The sequence below is a fragment of the Lepeophtheirus salmonis genome, chromosome 7 (assembly GCF_016086655.4).
Source record: "Lepeophtheirus salmonis chromosome 7, UVic_Lsal_1.4, whole genome shotgun sequence".
NCBI lineage: Eukaryota > Metazoa > Arthropoda > Copepoda > Siphonostomatoida > Caligidae > Lepeophtheirus > Lepeophtheirus salmonis.
Genome location: NC_052137.2, coordinates 12,806,457 through 12,827,912, shown reverse-complemented (window position 1 = coordinate 12,827,912; position 21,456 = coordinate 12,806,457). Strand labels below are relative to the sequence as shown.

General features: G+C 29.9%; 1 protein-coding gene across 1 annotated transcript in view; it reads left to right on the top strand.

Annotated features, from left to right (window-relative positions):
* LOC121121944 (tachykinin-like peptides receptor 86C) overlaps positions 1–21,456 on the top strand; it is a 102,360-nt gene that overhangs the window by 36,273 nt on the left and 44,631 nt on the right. Inside the window, exon 4 of the mRNA XM_040716933.2 lies at positions 13,514–13,648. Coding sequence (XP_040572867.1) covers positions 13,514–13,648 — 135 coding nt within the window. The remainder of the gene's footprint in view (positions 1–13,513; positions 13,649–21,456) is intronic.

The following is a 21,456-nucleotide window of genomic DNA, read 5'->3' as shown; positions in this document are numbered from 1 at the left end:
CCAGGTCCCGGTTTTTTATTTCTTTTAAAACTACTTTTGACATAACCCAAAATACTTTGCAATGTGAACACAGGAAACGTGTCAAATGATTTGCATTTTCTAGAAAAATCGTTTTGTTGGCCTCCAAGAGTATTCTAAAGATGGGAGTAGAAATATTCCAATATCGAACGTTGTTAGAATGTGGTATTTTTTTTCTTCAAATATTGAACTTGCAATCTTTCTTTTGTTTTCTCTCCATCTTTTCCTCTGCAACATCAGATATTATATATGGTACGCATTAAGAGTATCAGCTGCAAAAATCTATGAATTACAGATCCCTTCTCTATGATCCCTTCAACACTTTTGTTGAACAGTATTGATTCTCTCCTTTTTACCTCCTAAACTTATTAGCAGAAATTTTAATATTTAGTATAAGACGACAAGCCAACGGGTTGGTTAGCATGGATAGTCTATACTGCCAAATTGAAGGAGTTGATCAAAATTCCACTAGGATGGTCTTGTGATCAAAAAAGATTCTGGATAATAAAACGATTTTTTTGAATGCTTGGAGAGACATAAGCAAGTTCAATTCTTGATGTCTAATTTACATTTCTCAAAAAAAAAAAAAAAAAAAAAAAAAAAAAAAAATGTCATGAGGACTTCGAATTTTAACAATATCAATGAAATTGAGTTCCCCTACAAGCTTATGTAAGAAGTGTAAGTTAGCATGCCCCAATTTTTTATCCATATCCACATTCATATCACGTATAAGAATACTTGGCAAGAAATCAACCTAAAATTGTATAACATTGATTGGAGGAAAACACCAGATCTTATATTAGGTCCTTAAGTATTAATTAAGGAATACTTTAAGCCATTGTAGGACAATTTTGTAGTTTTATTTATTTATTATCGCCACACATTACTTTTTATATGCAATTTATTAGAAGGGGAGTAACAATAGATTGGAAAAACTACTCTTTTTGATATTTTTAAAGAAAATATCGAGAGTGTGTGTCATTTAAAAAAAAAAAAAACTACAAGATTCATTTATGCCAAATATGACAACCTATTTTACCAATTTATAATTTTGAATACGAAAACTATCAATTAAACTCTTAAAAATACGACCATATATTTATTATTCCTTGACTTCTAAGGTTAATTTGTTTTAATTTAAGCATATTTTTAATTTTTTCATTTATTGTGAATATTAAAATACTTTTTTTGTTATAACCTTTCAAAAAGAAACTATGCATCAATAATTGCTTCGAATTATTTTTTTGTTTCATGAATACGGAAAAGTAAAGGGAATTTTAATTTTCCTCTGATATAGTCAACAAATTTGGAATGAAATGTTACTTCTTTACATCATGTTCAGAACTTTGTGTCTGGTATAGCATTTTGAGAAGTCGAAGCAGTGAAGAGACACAACTAATAAGTTGATTTTGAGGAATGACTACTGTGATAAAAGGTCCAGTGACGTTGATCCAATCCAGGATATTAATAGTTGAAGTTATTTGAGGTTAAATGAACACTATTGTTCCTAAATATATGTTTTATCTATTATAATTAATAAAATAAAAATTCGGTAACTGGATTCAAATCGATAATTTTAAAAAACAACATGAAAATTTTCTTTTTTTTCGACATTTTACAGATTTTAAATCAAACAGTGTCCATGAAGGACGATTTTTTGGACGTTTTCTTATTTACTGGAATAAAATACAAAATATCCGGCAATACCAAATTCCCAACTTTTGTCATTTCGGTACAACTTCTGTACATCTTTTTAATCCTAAATATTATATTTTTTAAAATATGTATTTCCAGTGAATCGTAAATATGGATGAAAAAAAGAAAGGAAGGCTTTGATGAAAGCAGTAGGTACATTTTTCTATGCCTACTTACTGTTCTTATAAGTATGTTGTATGAAAATATACATATTTAAAGTCTAGTAATGGGATCATTTATGCTTTGATACACGATTTAGTTACATATAATGTATAGCTAACGGTTCAAAAATAATATAAATTTGAGGCACTCTTTTTTGAGCTTCGTTTTGGGTGGTATAAAGACAAGAGATAGAGAGATAGATAAAGTTTTGATGACGATCATTATTTTAATATTATTATCCATTTCCATCCAATATAATAGAATGTAATAAAAATCCGGGGTAAAATATAATATTATACATAAAAGAAAATCGTGAGAAAAACGTCTTTAATTTTTTTTTTAAATATTTTTCCTAATTTATATAAGTTCTATAAAGTGTACATTTAAAATTGTTTGTACGTACACTTGTACATGCAACTATTATCATCCTATATAATTAAAATTATTTATGTCTGTGTGATCGAAAAAAAATGATAGAAACTTCAAAATCAGAGATAGATACAGACTTTAAATATAAAATAAATGTTGTTCAGATTTCTGAGTGACGTAAGTAGGACTATGTTTAATTCTGATCAGACAAGATTCCTGGGCATTGGAGGGCAAGTTTTTTTTTTTTTAAATAATAAGTTGATTTTTTTTTTTTCATCAACAAGATCGATTCCCCCTGTCTCAAAGTTTTTTTAAGGTATGAGTTGTAGATTCGAAAATGCACCATGAAATTAGAAATCAAAAATACAAATTATTGTCTAAACTGAAAGAGTGAGTTGAATATTGTATACGAATTAAAAAAAAAAGAATTTGTTAAATGAAGGAAGAAAATGATTAGTGAGTTAATCTTAGTATGTGTCTTCAATTAACAATATGGTTGAACAAGAAACATGGCAAGTTAGCAATAGCAATGGTAATAAATAAATCACAACGTCAAACATTTGAAAAAATTGCTTTATTTTTACCAAAATCAGTATTTTCACATGTTCAATTATATGTTGCATTTTCAAGTGTGTCAAAAGGAGGTGCTGGTTTGATTATATTTACATCAAATGGACATAAAACTACAAAAATGTTGTATACAAGTAGGTTGTATAATTGAAATTTACCTATTATAGTTTATAGTAGATCGTTTTTATTGTAGAATTTTAACAAGCTAAATATAATTAAAATATTTTTAATTGGCTATCTGTAAGATAGAGTGTTCGTGCTAGTCTATATTCATAAATTTTAAAAAAACAAGTTTTTTCTGTCTGTTTGTTTGATCGATTGTCTGAAGAGGAATCATTTTTATTAATGCTATAGATATAGTTCAGTGCCTCAGATTCAAAAAGAAAAGAAATGGGAGGAGGAATAGATTAAAAATAATGAATTTGACTTTAGATTAGGTTTAGCAACGAGTGTGTCTTGCGTGGGATATAGCTAGGGTAGGCATTTTGGAGAGCACAAGGAGAAGATGGGAGCAAGACATATGGTACTACGGAAATAAGACCAATCAGAGGCCTGTTATATTAAGATAATTTTAAATTATCATTAGCGCAGGGAAATATTATAAAATGATATTTGAACATACATATTATTATTATAACTTAGGCATTTTTTTAAAGTAAGAACAAAAGTAGAAGGACATATTTTATATAGAGGAAAGTGTTGGTACCACAACGATTAATTAAAGATTGAAGAAGAAAAACGATTTTAACAACCGTTTTTTTTCCTCAGAACTATTGTTTTCCTCTACATTTTACTTATAGTTGCATAAAGCTAAAGCTCAGAACGTCGTATTAAAAAGAAAAGGGAAGTAAGTGTATTCAGCGTTGTAAATCCTAAGCATTTTTTACCTCGCGAGTTTGCTTGTTGTTGGCAGCATGAAAAGGTTATTTTTATATTATTAAACTATTATGATTATTGTTTCATGTTTGAGGAGAAAATATCTATGTCAAGGGTCACTAAACTTACGCCCGCGGCACCCAGTCACCCGTTGACTTCTTCTGAGTTGCCTGCTGGATATCATTGTTTTATTGTGTGAATATTGTATGCTTTAGATTTCATGCTGCGTGTATACCAAGGCTGGGGAGTCGGTTAATATAATAACCGACTCCAACTCAAGTATTTTGAACGTCAAGGACACCAACACCCATTCTTTTAGTAATATATTTTGTAGTCTATATAAGTACTATTGAGTCATTTGAGTCTAGAGACTATAAAGGAGACCTAATTTATAGGTATAGGTAGCTGGTATTTATATGTTGTATATATTTGTGCAAGATATAAAAAAAATATTTGGAATATAAGATATTTAAAAATATGAACAACAAATGAGATGAATCAAAATCTATTTATTGCTAATACATTCATATGTTTCTGATCATAATTTATGCACTCTTAGCCGAGGAGCATTAGAGTAAATCATGAATGTAACTTTAAATGAGAACTTGAAGAATGTGCATTATTTTCTCAATCTGTAATGATTATTATTTCGGTTTGAGGAGATAACATCTATGTTAGTATAAAGTGAATATATATGAATGTGCTCATGAAAAACTAAAGTAACCCTGAGGACTTCTTAGGGAGTTAACTTCTTTATCAATACAGTAAATTTATATTACCAAATCAAAGTTTGCACATATGTTTGTCGATGCATAATAAATTCTTCTTTTTACAAGGGATACTAAAGCATTTCCACAGCAACAAGAATCGTAGTAGATCAAAGATAAATGAAATTACTTTTTACATCCAATATATGTACAATGTACATACAGGAATAAACTTACAGTTATGGAGTATAATTTAACACAATAGTTTTAATAGTATTAATCTTTTTTTGATCCCATTTTGTAACTCTGCAATTTGTTTACTTGTTTACAAAAATAGTATATTAATAAATAAGTTTTTTTTTTTCCTATTTTGCTTATAAATTTTAAGCATATGAAATAAAATGTATCAAAACATAGTATACACAATATGAAGGTCGGAATCTTATTTTTTAAGTATTTAGTTCAAGAATTAATCGCGTTTTGGTATTTCAGTAATTTAGAAACAAAAATAATATATTTTTTAAAGTTGACATCAAATCTTTGGTTCCCAAAAGGGGAGTAATTATACCAAACAATTCTAGGATGTTTCGCCCCAGGAATTTTCGCCCCTTGGAACTTTTGCTCTCATCTATACATATATTAAAACAAAAATATATCTTCCGAATTATAATTTAAGGTTTAAAATGAGTCTTCCTCTATTTGAAATAAGTTGTAATGCATTTTTTAGCATTCATTCTTGAATATACCTTGCTAGCAAATGACAAAAATTCTTACTATTCGAAAATGGGAATTCTATGAGGATTGCATATTCATTTTTGGAGCAAAAAGTGGATTCTCGACTTCGTTAATTACAAGCTTTGGCCTTACGATAGAACTTTCAAATCCTGCTCTAGCGTATGTTATCTACTTTTTACAATATGTGCCGTTGTAGGACAAATATGTATACATCGTCTTTTAGCGGTACTTCCATCTATATCTCAGAAAACATACTTTCGTCTTTCCTGGCATTAAAAGGACTAAATGAAACTCTAGAACCAGAATCCTTAATGTTTGATTTTGAGAAGGCTCTGTTGAATTCATTGGGCAAAGTTGTACATGTAAAAAAATGAATTTCAAAGGACTCAAAATTAGGGGGGAGTACACTTTTATGCTACGATATATATATATGAGGACGAAATTTTCTGGGGCAAACCGTCTGGTCAGCAAACCAAACATAGCTACAAGCACTAAACAAAAGATAGAATAATTTTTCGAAATTTGGATATTTTGAAAACTGATCGAGAAATGAGATCAATAATGATTTGTAACAAATATAAGTTACATAAAAAAAAACAGGGGAAACAAAATCAATAGAAAATATTTGATTCAATATTATTACACTTTAATTAAAGATTGATTGCTTTCTGAATTTATAATTAACTTTCCCAAATGTTTTCATAGAAGTGGTTTACAAGTAAAACTATTGAATATAACATATCTGATGATGAATAGAGGCAATTCAGCGTTAGAAGTTTTTTTGTATTTGCAGGATAAGTATAATCGCCTCTAACTTTTTAATGGCCAATAATCAAGGTTGTGGCCTTATCAGTCTAGCGGTTCCGGCTCTTGAACCACCAGAACTGGAACTGATACGCAATAATCAATACGCTTATCGGTCTCGGTTCTTCTGCTTTTATTCCTATAGAGAATAATAAATATTGTAAAAAATAAATTAGCTTTATCAATTAGTCAATTTTCTGAGCTTTTTTTCTGTACAATTGCAGCGTTTTACAATGATTTTTTTTACGTCGCCAGGGTGATACAGTTATATCTGAGTTCCAACTAACTAAAGGTTTCTAATGGATCTGGAAAAGTAATTTTTAGGCACCAAACAGTGTAAATAAAAGAGGGAAGGGTTGTGATAGATAATGGATCCAGGTCCACTTCTAAGCTTCTCAGGGGCCTATAAGATGATAAATATAATATTTCTTAAGCCAGGGTTTCTCAAACTTTACTATGCCAAGGCACCCCTACACTAATAGCCCTCTTTATACGAAACATACGTTCAATGTATGTGTAGATTGAACGAAATCCTCAATTATCGATCTTCCATCCCTTTCTCTAGCCGTTTCTAACGGTCCAACTTTGAAAACCATTGTTTTAAGCAACCTTAGTTATCGGGGTCCCTGTTGGAATTTTGGATACTACACAATCAGAGTATAAGGTAGCTGCAGCCCTGCTTGTATCTGACGTCCTTTCCTGTACCCAATTTGCTTACAACGCCCCTTGTTTTAAGTGCCTGTTCCGAAACTGAGCCAGTATAAAAAAAATCGAGCCCGAAGACCGGAACCAAAACCGATAAAGCTGAGCTGAGACCTTTGAAATGAAAGAACTGAACCAGGATTGATAGAACTACTAAAACTGAACCGGGCACACCCTTTCCTATGTATATCTATCTATCTGTCATTGAGATCTGATGGGAATTTATGAGAAGCTAATATACTATTTGTTGTTTCAAAACCGGGATGACCAATTTTACATCTCTGGGATATGCAACAAAACGGTATTTTGACACAAATTAAAGACCAAAATTTAATAAATTTTAAGAGTGAAACATCTCTTCAAATAAAATATTAACTTATCCATTCAACGTTAAATTAAGGGAATATTACAACGACTAATATATACCATTATTTGTATAATTTTTTAAATTGGCCCGATCGACAATTATTGGATTTAATATAATTTATAATTATTACTCTTTTATGTTTCCTTAACTTTATGAATAAATACCAATATTTCCATTTTATGTCATTTTTTCATTCGTTTTCCGATTAATCACAATAGATAATATTTATATTCATTACTTTTTTATTGAATGAAATTATAAATAATGGGATATGAGTATTGTTGACTTATATTGGTATTTACAAAACAATTAAGAGTGGCGCCGTCTGGTGGCAACATAATACATTTGTTATATTTATAACATAACCGAGTTTACTTTATTGACTACTAACGGTAGTACCCGACATTGCTTGGAGTAATTAGAAGCTAGCTAAAAGACAAGTTTTTCTTTCATAATATAGTAGATAACTCTCCAAGAAATCATCAGTGCTACCAACCGTTTTTCATAATCACACTCCCACGTACCCTCTCAATACAATAATACTTCTAAAGAATGAAAGTATATTAATAAGAGTTTCTGATTTTTTTTTTTTTTAAATATTTTGAGATGACGAATGAGTAAAAGAGTGCTCACTAATAAAAGCAAACTAAATTCATTTGAACATACCACTGTATATATTTTATTCAAATCTAAACATGTACGCATATGAATTTTGAATATATACATGAGAGAGATGAATAACTCTTGTTATTCGCACACACCTGCAATATTTTATTAAAATATATTTATGTGATAAACATCTTGGAGTAAAATATACAGTGAGCCCTGTATACAAGGAAAGGACTCAAAAAATTTAAAAGCAGTTTTTACTTCTACATATTTTTATTTGTTGCCATTTTGATGGCTAACTTTTGAAGCAAAAGTTGTACTTTCAACAATTTTCTACAATTTTTATACAATACGTTACCCTCTATTCTGAATTATGGATTCAATACGGGGACGAACAGATCTACATGCCCTTCTTTAGTCTCAAACTTTTCAAAAGCATGTTGATTCATAATTGTAATGTCAATAGTTGATTTGGGTCGTTGAGAGACAAAAATAGATTCATTTCCTTCATTTAATACTATAAGATTATGTTCATCCATTAGGTTTTCAAGAATGTATCCTCTAGTGTCAATGTATTGACTACCCCAAGTGATGATTATGAGCATTCGAATCCACGGCCATAAGAAGAGGTTTTCGTAGGTGTTTACCATGCTCAATAAGACATAATAGGGTTTCGTTCTCAACTTGTAACAATTGATCAAGATAGACTGCACAATTATAGATTGTTTTACTTGTCTATTTTTAAGCATACTGGGAAAACATCTTTGTCAGATAATTTTGCAACAATCCATTCATGTAAATAATTAGCAGTTCAAATACAAACTTAGAGCTAGGCTTTTTGTTGACCTGTTACTGAGGTATGGCTCTGTTATTAAGGTTATTTGAGATTTTCTGAGTTTTAATTTAGAGTTAGCTACTTTGCAGTGTTGATATAAGAGGTGCTAATCATTTTGGTTTCGTTTGTTTGGTTTTATCCAATAATAATTATTTTGGAAGTCAAATCAAAGAACATATCTATTTTGGACTGTTTTTTACCATCCCGACTTTTTGAATAAATAGTTGAATTTATTCCAGAGTTTTTCACAAATTGCTGCTTGATTTAGAAGGTCTTCTAGTTGCTCATCTGACATTCCGTAGTCCTCAGTAGCAGTTTCTCGACAGTTTCCTTGGCCTTTGGAGTATTTTTACACTTATTTTTTTAGTGCCAGCATCGCCGCAGTCATTTACAATTTCCTACTTGCAGCTACTTACACTTTCATTTTTTTCCTTTCTCATTTTCTCCACCTCTCCCCACGAGGCTGGCAAGAGAGGTGTCTCGTTCAAGATAACATTTCGGACGTATTGTTCCAAAGTGTAATAACTAACATAGATCACTACTCTATGATTGGTGTAGCGGCGACTTTCATAGTTAGGTAACAGTTTTGTGGAGGATTCTGTTGTGAATAAGAGACGTATATAGTCTGTGTCGAGTATTTTTATTACATTGTTCTACTCAATGGGGGGAGATTTGATCACCATTTTTGTCTTACAATGGTGATTTCTGTGGCTCCTTGACAATTTCTGCACACAGAAATTTACGCTAAGGCTTCTATTGTGGAATCTTTTGTTGCTCAGGAGACTCCTGCTTTGAATTTTTAGGCCTTTTGGATAGAGGAGTTTCTTTACCATGCCCCTCCTTTCTTACTTTGAGGCCCTTGATTTGAAGTTTTTTCATGTGCAGAGAGTTATTTTTCATGGAGTCTGATTTTTAACTACAAATTTGTTATTCTTGTTTTGAGATTCTTTGTAACCTTGTTTTCCCATCGTGGGATGGGCTCTTACCCCATTTGTTGTATGTGACGATCTCCCATTTCCGGTTGAGGGAATTTCCATTTTTATATGACTCTGCTATTTTAGTATAATACTTTTCACTTCCAATTTCCTCCATCGTCAAAGGTTGAGTAACAAATGGGCAAAAATGTTCCGCTCAATTAGAGAGTCTGCTTCTTAGTATGTAAAAGAAAATACGCCTATTTTATGCCAGAAGAAAAAGATAACACAAATGGCATTGCTTTAGATTGAAGATCCAGATATTGGTGGAATGAAGATGGTTGAGGTCCAATGCTAGTTCAGAAGAGGAAGGATGTGCATTTATGACACATATTAACTTAATAAAATGTGAAATAAACTTTAAATCCCTCTAAAACGAATTAAACTCCGAGACTAAACATGATAGTATATAGGTAGGAAGTCAACATATGAATAGAACAACTATAGAAATTATTTAAACGAATATCTCTCTGGCGAGAAAAATCAATTGGCGTAAAATATTATCAGGATAAACAGGTTATATATACTGAAATTAATGTTTGGTGGGCAGACTTATTGCCTTCTTCCTCGCCCGATCTGAAACACATGTACTTCTCTCTGTTGATGAGTCTTGGAGGGTAAGACGAACAAAACTTCTCACCCGAATTTCGACACTCTGTAGGCCATGATCACAGAGGAGTCATCCTGACCAGCTTTGTTTCTCTTCGTCCCCGTATTGAAGCCATCATTCAGAATGGAGGGAGACGTATTGTATAAAAAGTGTAGAAAATTGTTGAAAGTACAACTTTTGCTTCAAAAGTTAGCCATAAAAATGGCACAAAATAAAAATATGTAGAAGTGAAAACTGATTTAGACGGAAGTACTCATTAGTCATCCCAATATATAATAAAAAATCTCAAACTCTTATTCTATCATTCTTGAGAAGGTAACACGTCATATGAATTGATATACATATTATTGTATTGAGTAGTTACGTGGGAGTGTGATCATGAAAAATGGAAAGTAACACTGAGGATTTCTTGAGGACATTCCTTGTATATATTTTTCCTTTAGCTCTTAATAATTAAATTATACTCTAATAGTACTTACAGCTTCAATTACGAATCTGTAATTAGCTTTTTCGTGTCAAATTTGGTTATTGAAAATTTTTGATTTGGTTTTTTTTTTAGAATTTTTACATTTTTTATAGGTTTTAGCCAACTTTTGAATATGAAAGATTTTTATAATCCACATGAAACTTATTATATTCTTTGCAAAATGTTGTACCAATTTCAGATATGAGCTTATATTTATCTGCAATCAGCCATGTAATTGTTAAATGTATTTTAAAAGATAAAATATGTTTGTTATTAAATATTTATCAAATCGTTACGTCGCTAACACAAAAATACTACATGTAATTTGTATTTTTGTTGATTCCCTTGTCTCACTCGATACATCACGGAACCTTCATAATTGATTATTATGGATTAATAAACAAAGTAATAAGTTATAAATAATATACAGCTTGTGCTCTATTTCCAAAAGGAAAGAAATACAATTCCTTGTTGATCCCTCGTCCTATATATGTATATGTTGTGTACAAGTTGCGATGTTTGTTCAAGTTTCAACTTGTATAAGAAAATTGTACAAGTATATATTGATACTATAATTTTATTTTGATCTATTAAAATAGATATTTATTATGTATTCATGAGTCATATAACTTTAGGGATTTAAATTTATAATGTGTTATATATTGCTGAAATCGTACTTCATCAACACTATTTTCTCAAAGTGGTCAAATAATTTTTCCTTGTATGGCAAGATTATGAATATTTAAAAGCTAGAGGGGATAGAAAGGAAAAACGACACTGAATTGCATATGTTTTTCAATAAAATGACAGAATTAATTATAATGGCGATTATGACTTTGTTCACTTTTCGGCCTAAATAAAGTTGATCCCATTGAGCTCACACTCTAATTGTTTGCACACATATAGAATGTGAGTAAATTAAAGTTTTTACAAAAAATAAAAAATGTTGATATCCATTTTGAAGTTTGGCTGGGGAGCCATTTTTTATAATTTGCAATAATGTTTTCATCGTTGTTTTTTTTTGCAGATATCCCATTTTTTTAGAAATATGAGTGGAAGTTCTTCCAGTTGAAAGTATTTTAATGCAAAAAAAAAAAAAAAATGAAATCGGTGTTTTCTAAATGGAGTTATGGCTAACTCAAGTTCGAAGGTGTCCAAACTTTGAGGGACTCCCAAACGACCCCTCCTTCCTCCACGGTTCTAAAATTTCACACATGTTGTTTTTCTGAAGAAATAGACATCCTGACTAGAAATATCAAAATCGGTGATGAGTGATGACCATGTCAAAAATTTCCATAAATGGTAGACTTGACATGAAATGGCCCATTAATATAATACAGTTCAAATGAAATAATATGTAGGATTTTAATGTTATGATATATATATATATACATTTACTTCATTTTAAAGAGTGTAAAGAAATATGAAAATGATAGTCTGCGAGTACTCAAGAGTACTTGGGTGATTGACTACCAAATATTTTTGGCCCTTTTTTTGTTTCTTTTTGGAAGAAAAGTTGTGTGATAAAATAAAAGGAACGAAAAGTTAGTTAAAACCATTACTTTTTAGATAGGAAATCAATCATATACGAATGTAATCAATAAATAATGAATCATTGATTTAATATTTATTCATACATGTTAAATTGAAGTTGTAGTTGAAGAAAACAAAATTGAAAATATATACAGCAATCTCTTTACAAAAGAGTATTTGGTACAAAAAGATTTAGTTCAGCTGCAATATTGATTTGAATATGTTTTTTAAGGAAAAATTTATCAAAATTTTCAAAATGTTGAATTTAATTTCGTAAAAACATGAAATCAAATAAATTCCAATATAAACAACAGAGTTTGTATAAATTATTTCATCAACTTCTTATTTGTTATTTCTCAATATAATTCAAAACAAAACCAATATTGCAGTTGAACTATACCCTTTGGAGCAAAATATTCTTTTTTGAATGGAACCTGTATTATTTACGCTTCAACTGGTATATTTTGTTGTAAAAAACAATTAAAAATAGAGTTTCTATTCTTTTTCAACCCAAATTAATGAAATATGACTTTTTTTTATCCGTTAAATTCTATTTTATCAAGATGTGATCATTGCATGTAAAATATAAACAAATATTTGAAATCAACATAAAAAGTAACTTTTTTCATTACAAAAATGTATTGGTTAAAAATATGAAAAGGCTAAAAACACAAATCGAATATTCTTTAAAACCAGATTTTATACGTAGAAACAAATTAAAGATTCGTAATCAACAACTTTTGGAATTTAAGGTGTAATTCAAAAGCCTTTGGAAAAAAGTAAAATTTAATTGACTTCAAGGTTAATAGAAGTACAAGATTATACCATAACGCGTGTACGACTGATGTTTGACTTCCACAGTGGAATAGTTTTAATAGTGGCGTCATAGAATATGAGTGGTTGAATGTTATGTCAGTATCTGCGTACCTTGGCCAGCAGACGGTACAATACATCAGATTGAAAATTCTAGCAAGCCGGGTCACATGATGGTCTAACCTGCTATTTCTATTAACCTTGATTGATTTGCGTAATTTTTGAAATTGGATGTGTGCATAAATTATACTTGCTAATTATTTGGACGGGGATTTTGTTTGTATATGCTATTTGAATGTAGCTAAAATTTCCAACAAGAAAAACCATATAATCTACGGGTACTTTCTATGAAAAAGAATCACAACTACATTGGAACTTGTTCACAATGTAGTTGTGAATGACTTATTAAAGAATTAACAAACTATAGATTTAATTTGTTTGACGAATTGTTTTGTTATTGTACAGCTAAAAATAAATTTCCGGGTATGACGTAAAACTATGAGATTCAATTATGATTATACATAGAGCAATAAAAAATATGCAATTAATAGATTAGTAAAGAGGGGAAGAATTAGTTCTGATTGGAAGACCTTCATTTTCTTGTTCATCAATTATTAATTAATTGCAATTTAAATACATTAATATTTACCCTTTACCTCTATTTATAGATATCGAGCCATACTTTACCCACTAAGACCAAAGCTCTCAAAATGGTTTGTGAGAAGTGTGATAATGGGCATATGGACAGCAAGCATACTCATCTCTTTACCTGCTATTTTATATTCACAGACATTTTCTCTCAGGTAAGAATACCTCCGAAAAAGTACTTACCTATGTAATAAGTATGTACTGTAAAGTGTATAACAACAAAATCAGGCACTTTGGATCTATCTATATTGAATTAACATGAAATGGTCATTTTTGAAAATTTATCCAAAAAACAAAAACTACAGGTACAGTAATAGAGAGTATGCCATCCCTTTCTCCCAATAACGGCCTAATTAGGGTCCTGAACCACATGCAACCCCTATAAACTAGACCCCCATCTAATTTCTTGCATTCCAGGACATTAGAGTCAAAAAGTGTGAGGCCTCTGTTGACTTCAAGGTAGCTCCATACAAAATAATCCATCGGATTCATGTTAGTGGAGCTAAGAGACCAAATATTCTTGGCCACAAAGTCGTAGCAGGGCTCCTATAGGATGTAAGGAAGGAGACAAAGTCCTGTTGCCAGACTTAAGGACGGTATTTTGTCATCTTTGAGACCTGAGCATTACTAGTATAAACATTGTAGTTAACCTAATCATCCCAACAGCGCACGTGCGTTCCGCTTCCAAAAATATTAGAGACAAGATATCTTGTCTCTGCTATTGATTCCATGGCAGTGTTATGGCTACTAAATAAAACACATGTATGTATAATTTACCACAAATAAGCATGAAGTAATTTTGTCATCATATATGCCGGGGAAAATCTGGAAATCTGAAGCGCTGGATTTTGCTGTATATGAAAATAATGAGGATTCTAATTTCCTAAGCCATATTTATCACATTCTCTTTGAAAGAATACAAACAATATAATTTTTAAACTTAAAAATAATTTGAATTTTGAGAATGGTTTTTTTTTTTAAATATTATTAATCGTATATTTTTTTAGACATGACCCAAAAGCGATTTAATTTCCCCGGTTCGGTCTTAAATCTGATTTAGACCAATTTGAACCAATATTTCGGTACATACCAAGATCTCAGAACAAAACTCAATCTTTTTAAAATAGTTTACCTATTTTTTTTCGGCCTTAATCTTTGGGCCAAACTTCCCCCTTATCCTGATTTATACCGAATTATAAATTAGACAAATCCAGACTGAATGTTCTTTTGGACCGAACTAGATCGATTTTTACTTTGAGACCGATCTAAAATGAATTCTTTTGAAGGTCCGAATGAGTTTGGTTCACTAAAAATCATAATGCTCTGAGACGGGTATAGGATTTACCCCCCGAAAACCAACACAAGTAGGTACCTGATATATGCTTCAAGAAAGGATTTATTTTGAGCTTGTTTGCTTTTCCCTAGATCATACCAAGTTCTAACAATATTTATATAAATTCGTTTCCAAAGGCTATTAAAGAAACAAATAGGTATAAGTCAACTTTAACGCCAACCCAATTATTCAAAAAATAAATTATGAATATTTTTTCGTCAAATATTTTAAAGCTTTTTAAAATAATCAGATGTATTCATAATGTTCACATATGTGTTTCAACCCAATTGGTAGAAAATACAAAACTAGAAATAAGTTTCTTCAATTAGTTTCATAATAAAGGTAAACAACATGTTTTTTTTTAAAGAAATATCCGATGTCCAAGAAATGTAATGTACAGATTTTAATTTTGATTTTTCCTTCACAAAAGTCTTTTAAGGCAAACGGACGATTTGATCAAGGTATTCTAACGTCATGATGTTTCTGCTGTGGAAAGAAACGAATTGCAATCAAACCTTAGTATTTCTGATCCTAAACATCAACGAAAAATAAATATAGTAACTTATTCAAATAAAAATATATATTTAGAAAATATTTTCAATTTGCATGATTAACTTACAACATGTTTCTGTCACATGATATACAAAGCTTTTGATCTCATGTTTAGCCTTATCAGGCAGATTAAGAAAATTATATTGATCTCCAGTCTATTTATATCAATCAAAGTAAAAAGTTGGGAGTAGTTTGTCAGCGAATTTTACGAAAAAAACATAACAAATCTATGGTCGATAAAATTGACTACGAGATTAAAAGCTTCATAAATTATTTGACAAAAACGTGTAAAAAATACTTTTATTGCCTTTTATCTAATTAAAACTAGGATATAATAATTTCAGCGATATGATCTTATTTTTTAGGAGATTAGATCATAGTAAAATAATTCTTTTACAGAAGTTATAAAAATTGCAAAATCAATACTTGTCATATCCGATAAAAAAATTTATAATACTAAATTTTTATCTGTCTTGAAATGAGTAACACACTTATCGAAGGTCTACTTAGGTTTTTTTTTTTTTTTCCTGTTAAACAACTTACTCGTTCACTAGGATTCAGTTAAAGAAATTAATTTGACACATTTCGCATTTCATTGATAAATGGCAAAGTAGAATGGATATTTCCGGACTTTCCATAAAATTAACCTCATTTTTAAACTATTGATGGTAATTTAACGAATTAATTGTTGATTCAAAAATTCATGAGTAGAAAAAATGTAAAATAGTACAGGCCGTAAACATATGTTCCTTCTTTGCTGTTGTGATCAATGAGTATTATTCCTTTAAATTTTCCAAAATGTCAAATAGTATTTTGAACAATGAATATTTTTTTAAATGTGATATCTGGGATCCAATGTTTTAGCCATGCAAGGATATTATAATTAACCCTGATTCAGGTTAACTCAACGCCTCTAGCTGATAAAAAAAAGTAAGACTACAACCACTACTTTTTACAAATATTGATCATGTGGTCACTTGATTTATACCTTTGCACGGCTCGCTTTTTTAAATAGACAGAGATGCATTTAATTTTCCTTGAATAAGTTTACATTTTTATGATATAAAGCAGCTTACTTTACGTATTATGAACTAAAAAAAGATATTACATGGGATTTTGATTTTTATATTAATTAATATCGATCAAGTCTTCGTTTAGTAGATTAATATTGAGTTATTATACTTAGAAGTGATTAAATAAAAAGAACTGATACTTTATTCCTAAGATGTATTCCTGATAATATCAAATCTTGAGCACTGAATACGATCAAACAATCAGAATGAGAAAGAAAACATAATAATAATAATAACTAATAGAAATAGTAATCTTAATTACAGTCTTCCATCCATAGCATTACTTATCAATAATGACCATAGATTAATATTAATATTTGTACAATGATTGAGATATTCATGTAAAATGTAGAAGTGTTTTTACGTTACAAGGTAGAGTGCCACAATGTCAATATATCAGGGAACCATAGTAAACCGAGAGAGAAACACACGGTGACGATTTAATATATTAATAATTTTGTATTTGCTTTATTGTTTACCTGGCAATGACTCGGCAACCAGGATATTTATAGATCACTATAAAAAAACTATATGTACAGGGTTCGAAAGCAAAACGTGGACATAGGTATGGATTTTTGAAGAAAAAAAATTCCAAAAAATTTAATTTTTGAAATTTTTTCAAAAAAAATCTAATATTTCAATTTTTTTTTCAAAAAAGATTATTTTTCAATTTGTTCTATGAAAGCTGTGTATTTTGGAATCAAGGGCGTCTTGAGGACTATATAAATATATGTATATATATATATATTTATTTTTTTGAGGAGGGGACCCGGTTTTTAGAATTTTCTCGAAAAAAAGAAAATTTAATTAAATTTTTTGAAATATATTTTTCAAATATTACATATTTTCGAAAAAAAAGATCAAATTTTTCATTTTTTGGAAAAAAATTTATAACTAGTCTCAAAATTTATTTGTTTCATAAAAAAATTTAAAATTTGACGAATGTTTTGGAAAAAAATCTCAAAATACACAACCTTTACAAAAAAATTAAAAAAAAAAAATTTTCGAAAAAAATATTAAAAATCCATAGTAATTCTAACAAAATTGATTCTTTAAGGAAAACAAAAAAAAACCCCAAAATACACAACAGTTCACAAAAAATGTCAAAAACTAAATTTCAAATATTAAATTTTCTAGTTAAAATCAAAAAAGTCCCTAATTTGGGGGAGGGGGATTCAGCTTTCCCACTACGGACGCCCTTGAGTATCCTTGTAATTGATTTATGGACTTGACTTTGAATCTGAACAACATAGACTCAGACCTACTATCCTTTAGATGCAGAATTGCCTTCGAATAGTTGTTATTTGAATGCAAAATTGTATCAAATCTCTTGTTATTTGAATGCAAAATTGTATCAAATCTCTTGTTCTTTAACTATACTTTCTATAATTTAAAGATGGCCAAAACAGATTTTTCTTGTTCCGACTTGTAGCTATACAAAAAAAAAGATGTTCAATTTGTCAAAATTTGCGTACATGAAAATTGGAAAATATGATTATATTTGGTGATTGTTATAGGATAATGATTCTTGATTTATGTTTCAAATCTGACTCTGTTGTAATCAAAATTAGCCATTCATGGTTTTAACTTACATACATTTTTAAAGAAACTTTTTATATGTAGGAGTTAAAATTCCTTTTTGCAATTTTTTTAAGCAAATATTGTAGGTTGGTGCAATAAACATACATATATCAATACATATATTATGTATCCTTATTGAGAATCATTTATAGAGTCTGTCATATCAAGTTATTATTTGAAGTGCCTGCCCATGTGACCTTCTAATGATAGTGCTAAAAAAATGTTCCTCTTTATCATGGATGTTGTCTTTCTCAGGTATAGATACAAATGACACAGTACACAAAACAAATGAGTTTTTTTAATTCCATGTAGCTATTAGAAATTTCTCAACATTAGTCGTCATTAAAACTGGGAGTTAGAATCATTCTGTTAAGAAATAAAGATGGTCCCAAGGCATTGTAATTGTACATAGTTATAAAGATGATCTCTTATGTTTTAGAAGCAACTATAAGTACAGGTAACTTTGATGGATCCGATGTTTCTTTCCAAGGACACCATTGTGGCCTTCAAATACATAGATTATGAGTATTAATAAGTCCCTAGGTCAGATATTTCTAGTTGTTGGCCTGGAATTGTCAAATCCTTAATTATTTTTTTACGTTGGATGCTCAAGAGTTGGTAGTGAAAAGGATTTATAATGCATGACGGTTAAAAATATTGTTTATAAATAAGTTCTTTTTAGTATGTGAGTTTAGAATTTTGAATTACTTTTTATAATTTGATATGAAATATTTTTTTGAATTTTCTGTAAAATAATTATAATTTTTAAATACATGCTTAAATTTAAACCTAGGCATGACTGTTGCTCTATATAAAAAAGGTGAAACTTCTCAATTTGACCACACAATGAATGGTGTTAACAAAAGTATTGAAAAACAATGTATTATAGTTTAACAAATAACTCCGAGTAATGTAGTTATTAATAAATGTACAAATTTTTTGCCGGTTTCCAATATGTACCTATACTCTTCCTTTTTTTTTTAAATATAAGCTCACACCTCATTTCCCATTGAAAACACTTTGCCACCGCTAGTTCCTAACTGTTACATTGTTATGTTTTCTAATTGTCGATGGTACTTATAAATTATACTTAATTTTGTCTGTATCAACCATGACTTGTATTTTTTCAACAAAATAAAGTTGTAAGTCACTCATCATCATATCCAAAGTGTATAGTTTAATACAAATATATATTTCTTGATTTTCACAAGTTTTTATACAAACAAAGAGAACATAATTGGAAAAATAAACAGTCTCAGCTTTGTTGGTGGTACATGTTAGCTACGATTTGTGAATTATGTACAAATATAAAAATTTCTTTCAATCCTTGCATCTGGGTAAATTTGATATTTTCTTTCTTATCATTATAATTTGGTCCGGAATCCGCACAACATTACACATGGATGGAAAGGTTTGTGCACAATAACTTGAGCAATCTTTGACCTCATCCATATCCGGTATGAATGCATCACGGCCGAGTTTTTCCCCTCCTCATAAAAGAGGTTATATGACTAACAAAATAAATTTCCGGTTGTGTTCCTTGAGTTAGAGGACGAGATGGAACAGCTTAGAAGAAACATCATCGCCGAATGATTCAACGCAAGACTCAAAGTATAAGCCACCGTCAAACTCACTGGCTACCCCAAAATCACAGTCCGGAGGATCGTTCTTAAGGAGCTGGAGACCTCCGGATACATTTCTAGGAAACTCCAGGACTGGTATCAGGTGAAGACATTGACTCCCACCTTCAAGGCAGGGCTGAAGCAATCCATCAAGGCTCCTCTGATCTGAATCCCTTGGACTTTTATATCTAGAGGCAGTTGGAGTGGCACACCTGCGCCACTTTATACAAAAGCGTGAACTCTCTTAACCCGTGGCTTCAAAGCTCTTCTCAGTAGATATTATCAAAGCCTGTCAATCATCATGTGGGATAATTGAAGCAGTAATTGATAGTGTTATGTCCATCGTCCTGAAAAAAAAAACTTATAAATTTCGATTCTTGATGACCCCTGATGACATATTGATTACCCTTGACTACCATTTTTGTTATTCAGTCAAACCAAAAAAATCGTCAAAATATATTTGCTCATGATCTGGAGGATGTCAAAGTTTGATTCAATTGTAGTGCACGACCCTTTACATCCTCATATAGCTTATTTATTGTATCCAATCATTTAAGACATTATACATTTTTTGTTTTTTGCATAATTAATGCTCTTCAAACTTACTTACTCCAGGGAGTTAAACCAATGAAATATATGTACATAATATATTCTCTTAGAAAAGCAAAGAATTCATTAATGACACTATTTTTTTTTTTGCATCGACTTGGGTCCTACAAAGAAAATAAGCGCTGCCATGTAGGTTTAAACAAAACTGGATATTGGTACTTCTAAAATCCGCTAGTTTCAACAAAATTGAGGGTGCTCCGCAACAAATGTATTATTGCTTTACAATCTATATCAAAATCAACAAAAAGTTATCTAAGTCCTTCCTTTAGGAGGAGAGTTATCTTCACTTTATTACTCTTATTTATTTTTATCTTGTGTCAGTTTTCATAAAAATTAGGATTTATAATCCAAATAGTATAACAAAAAAATCATTACTCTCACTAAATCTAACATTTATCGTATGCAAAGATTATATGAAATTAAATCAAAAATAATTCATATTCAAAGTGTACTTTTTATACGACATTTTTGAAACAATCTAAAAAGGGCTAAATGTATTTTTGAGTTACAAAATTTGATTTTTGTAGATTATTATAATTAAGATAACATAATAATTTATTTCCTAAATTCTATCTTAATTTGTAACATAAAGGGTAAAATAAATTCAAACTTGATGCTAATTTTAATAACATAAAACCAATAGATCGATTAAAAATATCTGAAAATATTCATTTCATGATTGTTTTAATTACTCTTTCATTTTATAATCATTTTACTTTTTTTTTAAATGACTCTTGTTTGGTCAAAAAAAAAAGGAAAAAACAAAATAAGTGTGTGTTTCATGTATAAAACATTTATTGGCCTACTTTACAGCTTAGATCACTCTGCATAAGGCTGAACCCATAATTTGAATCTAATCAATTTACACGCCCAATATCAAAATTGAAATGATTGTAAGAAAATGTCTTAAATAATGGTCTAAAAAATCTAAGAAGGTCTCGAAACTAAGCTTTTAATTATTCAGCAAGGATTTTGGACTTTGGTTTCTATTAGTTTTAGAAACATGTATGTATTATATGTGATTTATCTATTAATTAGGATCACACCTAATCGGGAAAGTAAGGGTAAAAAGAAAACTATATAGTAAAAGTTGATCTTTAATTGATAAACAAATGTTAAAATTTTAGACTAAATATTTTTTTGTGCTTGGGGTATTACTCAGTCTTTCCCGTAGATATTAGGCGTCTGTCAAA